At 44.1% G+C, this 6,297-nt stretch overlaps 1 protein-coding gene across 1 annotated transcript; it reads right to left on the reverse strand.

Moving 5' to 3' along the window:
• Window positions 1–692: 692 nt before the first annotated feature.
• LOC308484468 (uncharacterized protein) lies at window positions 693–6,095 on the reverse strand. Its single transcript, XM_081019457.1, has 4 exons — window positions 5,720–6,095; window positions 4,176–4,328; window positions 3,330–3,464; window positions 693–1,188 (listed from the first exon to the last, which is right to left on the reverse strand). Exons 1-4 carry the CDS (start codon window positions 5,895–5,897, stop codon window positions 1,109–1,111), a joined length of 546 nt encoding a protein of 181 aa, XP_080875583.1. The 5' UTR covers window positions 5,898–6,095; the 3' UTR covers window positions 693–1,108.
• Between the last annotated feature and the right edge of the window lie 202 nt (window positions 6,096–6,297).

The following is a 6,297-nucleotide window of genomic DNA, read 5'->3' on the forward strand; positions in this document are numbered from 1 at the left end:
CTGAATTTTGCAATGTGGTTCTCTGTAACTAAACATTTGGTATAGAAAAGTATATATTAGGGGAAAGTGAGTGTGGAATTACTCATACCTATTACTGAAGATAGCATACAAAAAATCATTGTGGTAATGGAAATGGTTTGCAAAATTGTGAAGATTAGTTAAAAGCGTCATACAAAGAGACATATATTGCAATAGATTTGCCCTGAAATGTTGACAAATGTTTGTGAGTGTTGTTGTTGTTGTTGTTGTTGTTACAAATTGCTGCGGAAATGTGAACTGAATTTAAGATGGCAAAAATGAGAAGCTGAGGGGAACCAAAATTCATAGATTCTTGCCCCCCTTAGTGCCGTGTGGTCTTCTCTGTGTGCCCCCTACACAACAGAGTGCTGCTCTTGAGAATGGTAAGGACGGGCGTTGGAGTCCAGCAACATTCAGAGGGCACCAGATCCCCCATCCCTGCAATGAATAGCATCTTCACCCATAGCATTATTTTGTAATGGCAGCTCCACCACCAAGGAATGGGCTATTTGCTTTGAACTGCTATCAGAATAATAGAATTGTAGAGTCAACCGTGTCCAACTCCCCTGTGATACGGGAATCACAGCTAACCAATCCCTACGTCGTCACATGTTCATCTGTAACTCGTTGCTTTGGCCTTCGTTTGATCAAGGAGGTGGAGAGGGCTATCAATCTTCCATACAAACCAATGATTTAATAGCAGGACAAGGCATTGAAGCAGGAAGAAAAGAAAGGAAGAAAAAAATTGTCTAAATACCCATCAAATGGGATGCAATGAAGAGGAGACCTGGGAAAGGGTCGTTTCTTCTTCAGTGCTGCTGAAACGCAGTAAGCTTCATGTGGGTTGTTCGAAGATTCTCACTAAGGTTCAAAGGTTCAAAGATCTCATTAAATCCAGTGGGTATGTACTTGAAGGTGTGCTGGCAGGATGATATCCAATGCAAACAGTGAATCTTGTGGCCCGGTTGTGGACATCTCCATTTAAAAATGCACATGGTCAATGTAGATTCCAAGGATCCAGTGCCACTTCAAAAATGGGGGAAGCATACAATGCTATCTTCCTTCCAGACTTTTGGCCTTTGGTGTCTGATTACCCTTTGGGAGCCACCTGTGAGGAATAAGCTGTTGGTTTCCAGAGGGAGAGCTGGTACAGCACCAGGCTGAATATCCCTGGGAGAGAAAGAGAAGAGAAGAGTTTGGATTTGATATCCCGCCTTTCACTCCCTTTAAGGAGTCGCAAAGTGGCTAACATTCTCCTTTCCCTTCCTCCCCCACAACAAACACTCTGTGAGGTGAGTGGGGCTGAGAGACTTCAAAGAAGTGTGACTGGCCCAAGGTCACCCAGCAGCTGCAGGTGGAGGAGCGGAGACTCAAACCCGGTTCCCCAGATTACGAGACTACTGCTCTTAACCACTACACCACACTGGCGTAGAGAGAGGTACAGAGATGAGTGGGCATTGGCATGGGTTGTCAGCATGGTGCCTGTGGACACACATGGACTCTCAGGAAGCGGGGGGGGGGGGAGGAGAAATATGGTTCAGTACATACACTGGTACCTTGGTTCTCAAACTTAATCTGTTCCAGAAGTCCATTCCAAAACCAAAGTGTTCCAAAACCAAGGCACGCTTTCCCATAGAAAGTAATGCAAAATGGATTAATCACTTCCAGACTCTTAAAAACAACCCCCAAAACAGCAGTTTAACATGAATTTTGCTATCTAATGAGACCATTGATCCATAAAAAGAAAGCAATAAACAATGTACTGCAGTCACACAATCAATCAATCAATCCGTAGCTAAACTGGGTTCCACACAGTCACAAAAACAAAGAGCCGCAAAAACAAAAAACCAAAATAAATAGCAAAAACAGACAGACCGGAACGTTAACACTCAAAACGGAAGTGTGGCACTCAAATTGGAAGTGTAACACTCAAAATGGAGCACGTTTGGCTTCTGAAAATAGTTCACAAACTGGAACACTAACTTCCAGGTTTGCAGTGTTTGGGTTTCAAGTTGTTTCAGTACCAAGTCATTTGAGAACCAAGGTACCACTGTATTTAAAGTAAAAATCGATCAAATTCACACTTTCTATAGCAGTATGCTAACCCAAACACCACCACCCTCCAAAATTCACACTTATCCAAATTTTGAAATGCAGTCCTGCCACCGAAAAATATTTGCATATCCTTAAGCATCTCCACGTTTCTTTCAGCAGAGGGAGGGGCAGGGGGTGGGACCCTGCAGGCACCAGAAAAAGCCTCAGGGCTTGAGGTGTGGAAGGCCTATCAATTTCAGTTCTCTCGGTTTCTTGTTTTCCAGTCATAAATTTGGTTATTCACATTTCGCAGCAGTTTGAAATTTTCGAAAAGAAAGAGAATTTCTCCTTCTGAAAACCCACTTTGCATTTTAGTACAGTTTTCTTGCAAGGTAACACATTGTTCTATGCAGGTTTGACTAGGCCATTTCCCCTAATATAAGGCATTTGCGTAAGTTGCTTCTACCATCTAGTCCAGCACACTGTTCTCACAGTGGCCGACTAGATGCCTTTGGGAATCCTGTAAGCAGCACCTGAGCTCAAAAGTTCTTCCCCCGCATTTGTGATTCCCAGCAACCAGCATTCAGAGGCATACAGTGGTGATACAACATAGCTGTTGTTACCAACCACCACTGATAGACCTTTCCTCCATCAATTGGTCTGATCCTACTTTAAAGCCGTCTAGGTTTGTGGCCATCCCTATGTTTTGTCAGAGCAAATTCCATAGTCAACGAGAGAGGGGGAGCCTCCCTTGTTTCTGACTTTTCAGCATGACAAGCCCCTCCCAAGATGCTGAAACTCTGAGTCAAAAAATGAGAACTGGTTACTCTGAATGTCTCCTTTCAGATACCTGAAAGACCACCTCCGTCCCTCCAGATCCTCTCAGATACTAAGATTGGCAGAGTTAACCCTCAGATTCGCAGGGGGCGGTGACTGGGAAAGGGCCTTCTCTGTGGCTATCCTTCCCCACCGAAGTGCATCTGGCCACCTTCACTACATGGACCTTATTTTTAGGACCCACCTGCTTTCTCCAATTGTGATTTTTTGTTGTTTTTAAAACTGTTTTCAATACTGTGTTTTAATGGTTGTAACCTAACCTGAGATCTTAGGGAGAAAGTTGGAACCTCTATCTCTATATGAATTGTGGCCAGTTCATCTTAGAGCAGACCCACTGGAATAAATTAACATGGCTAATGTAAGGCCATTAATTTCAATGGGTCTACTCTAAAGTGTAATTGGCTATAGGCCATTATAGCCATTATAGCCTTTGCATTTACCTGTTCCCAAGCAAAGGGCGCAGACAACACAGCTTAGGAAATAAGCCCATTTAGCAGAAGGGTCCTGCAGTTCAGGCTCTGTTGTCTCGCGGACGGAGTTATCAAATACCGCCACAGCGACCAGCACACAGATCCCTACAAGAAACAGTGGATTAAGGTCCATCCAAATGTTTGGTTAGTCCTGCAAATGCAACGGTGCTCGTGGTGAATGGATGGTCTTCACACACTCTTCTCCCTGGTGTGCTGCAGTTCTTTATTTAGCTATCCAATTTATACCCCTCCCTTGCTTCTAACAGAGCCCAGGATGGCAGGTTAGCATTTATGTATTCATTTATTGCATCTCTATCCCACCATTTTCCTCCAAGGAGCTCAAGATGGAATACATGGTCCTCCCTCTCCTCATATACTCTTCACAACAACCCCATGTGGTAGGTTCGACTGAGAGGCAGGGAATAATAATAATAATAATAATAATAATAATAATAATAATAAATGGGTGAGGGGGCCGAAACAGCCTCGGCCCCTAGGAGCTAGCAGTTATGGCATTTAGCAGTTTGCTTTTGCCTTCTCCCTCCCATTCCCCATTTCCTCATGTGTTGTGTCTTTTTAGATCAAGAGTCTGAGGGAACCGGCCATCGTAGAACTGGTGTTTGTAAGCCACCCTTGAGAAATTTTTTGGCTGAAAGACAGGCACAAATGCTATAAACAGACAAACAAATGTCCTGTTTTCGGAAGGCAGTTCTCGAGTACTTGTACTCCCCCTGCTCCCTGCCAGTTTCCTTGCTTTTGTCCCCCAAAGCAGCTACATCCCAGTTGGACACAAATGATTCATCTCCAAATTGGTACCTGAGGCCAAGCTGAAGACAGCTGCAACAGGGCCTTCCATGAAAAAGTCCTCGGTGCAGTTCATCCAGTACTTTGATTCCACAGAGCACAGTATGGCCAGAAAGGAAAAAAAGAGAGCCACGAGCATAAAGCTCCGGACGACGTCCAGTTTCACTAAAGTGGAATAAGAGACTTGTAAAAATAGCTGAGGGTAGTCCCAGGTAGCTCTTCCCCACCCGAACGATGGCACTCAGGAAACACAGAGAAAGTCTCTCCTTTCTGCAACCCAAATTCTGTGACTGGGAATAAAAGGATATGAAATTTATGGATGCCTCAAGATTATCAGTGTTTTTGCAGGAGGGACTCAAGAGTGTGCCACAATGTTAAAGGTAAAGGGACCCCTGACCATTAGGTCCAGTCGTGGCCGACTCTGGGATTGCGGCGCTCATCTCGCTTTACTGGCCGAGGGATCCAGCGTACAGCTTCCAGGTCATGTGGCCAGCATGACTAAGCCGCTTCTGGCGAACCAGAGCAGCGCACGGAAACACCGTTTACCTTACCTTATCTACTTGCACTTTGACGTGCTTTCGAACTGCTAGGTTGGCAGGAGCAGGGACCGAGCAACAGAAGCTCACCCCGGGGATTTGAACCACCGACCTTCTGATTGGCAAGTTCTAGGCTCTGTGGTTTAACCACAGCCACAATGTTAGGTTGCGACAATTAAAATATAGGGCCACATTCACGCCATACTTTTAAAGTACAATGAAAACACTTTAAACAGTCATGGCTTCTCTCCCCCCCCCCCTCAGATTTCTGGGAGCTGTAGTTGGAAGGGTGTTGGAAGTTGTTTGGAGACCCCTTATTCCCCTCACAGAGCTGCACTCTTTCAGCTGCTATGGTTGTAGAGAAAAATGAATAGTGGAATAATAATGGCAACAGTGATTTGAAATGACATAGTAAAGCACTTTCTGCAATAAATGCACCTTCGTGATTGTATAATAATAGCAAATGTCGATCATATCAGTTAGTCAGAATAAACATGGGCAGGATCCAGTCAGGGATGTATAGGGAATGATCTTAATCCAGTTTATGTGCTTTGAACATGAATAGACTGGCCAGCCCATTCTGTTGAATGGCAGAATTTCCTTCAGAAATGTTTGATTCTGCATTGTTTTATTGATGTTTAATATGCTGTAAACCACTTTGAGATTTTTCTGAAAAATATAAAGCAGAATAATAATAATAATAATAATAATAATAATAATAATAATATCCTAAAAAATCTGTACAAAAAACCCCAAGCAACTATAAAACCCATAGAGTCAGCCTAAGAGCCTTCTGGGTTTTCCTTTTCTGTTTGTTTGTTTGTTCTTTAAAACAAATAACGAAAACATTTTTAGCTGTATCTATGAGGGAAGCCATCTTTTTTTTTCTGTCACAAGTCACTAGTAGCAGCACCCATAGTATGTGTGCATGTGGAAAGAGGAATTCAAAGCCTGAGGGAAACAGCAGCAGCAATGTCTGTTGAACCCAACCTCACCCAGCCCAACCCAGGCATACTGTACTTTCTCTGATGGCCAAGAAACTGCAGCCGTCTTCTGTGCAGGTGGTCCATAAACCAGTGTATGAGGCTTCCAGAATATCTGTTTCGTGCACTGCCCACCCAGAGGATACTTGAGCAACCAAGAGAAGCACAAAACTGATGCAGGAAAGGATGCAGCTAATTCCCCTGTAGAGAAGCATGGTGGGGTTCCTTCTCCTGATCTTTTGCGCTGGCAGCAGCCTGAAGAAGCCGGGAGGGTAGTGGTGGTGCTAGCGAGGTCACCCCAGGAGGCTCCAAGGAGATCACTGAGATCCAGTTTTTGCCGGACAAAGTGCTCCTCAAACGGTTTCTACTGGATTCCTCTGTTCCATTCCTTCAACTGAAATGGAACCTTTGAACTGGGTGGGAGAGAACCTTCCTCTGGGAGTAGCTAGAAGTTCAGTTTTGGATAAATCTGTCCATTTCAGTTCCCCTTGGCTTCTCGTTTCCTCTGAGCTTAAGTTCAGTTCTCCATAATTCAATGGATCAGTTTGTGACTCATTTACTGGACTATAGTTCTCTTGAAAATTCAACCAGGCACTTTCATGTGAAAGGCTCAGG

Source organism: Podarcis pityusensis (genome assembly GCF_964106645.2).
Source record: "Podarcis pityusensis genome assembly, chromosome: 8".
Lineage (NCBI taxonomy): Eukaryota > Metazoa > Chordata > Lepidosauria > Squamata > Lacertidae > Podarcis > Podarcis pityusensis.

What these genes read in the sequence shown, in the direction of transcription:
- LOC308484468 (XM_081019457.1), bottom strand. Translation starts at nt 5,897, where the DNA reads ATGCTTCTCTACAGGGGAATTAGCTGCATCCTTTCCTGCATCAGTTTT. An exon ending in TGTCTTCAGCTTGGCCTCAG is followed by an intron (nt 3,465 to 4,175) that starts GTACCAATTTGG and finishes TGTTTCTTGTAG; the next exon opens with GGATCTGTGTGCTGGTCGCT. An exon ending in CGCCCTTTGCTTGGGAACAG is followed by an intron (nt 1,189 to 3,329) that starts GTAAATGCAAAG and finishes TTTCTCTCCCAG; the next exon opens with GGATATTCAGCCTGGTGCTG.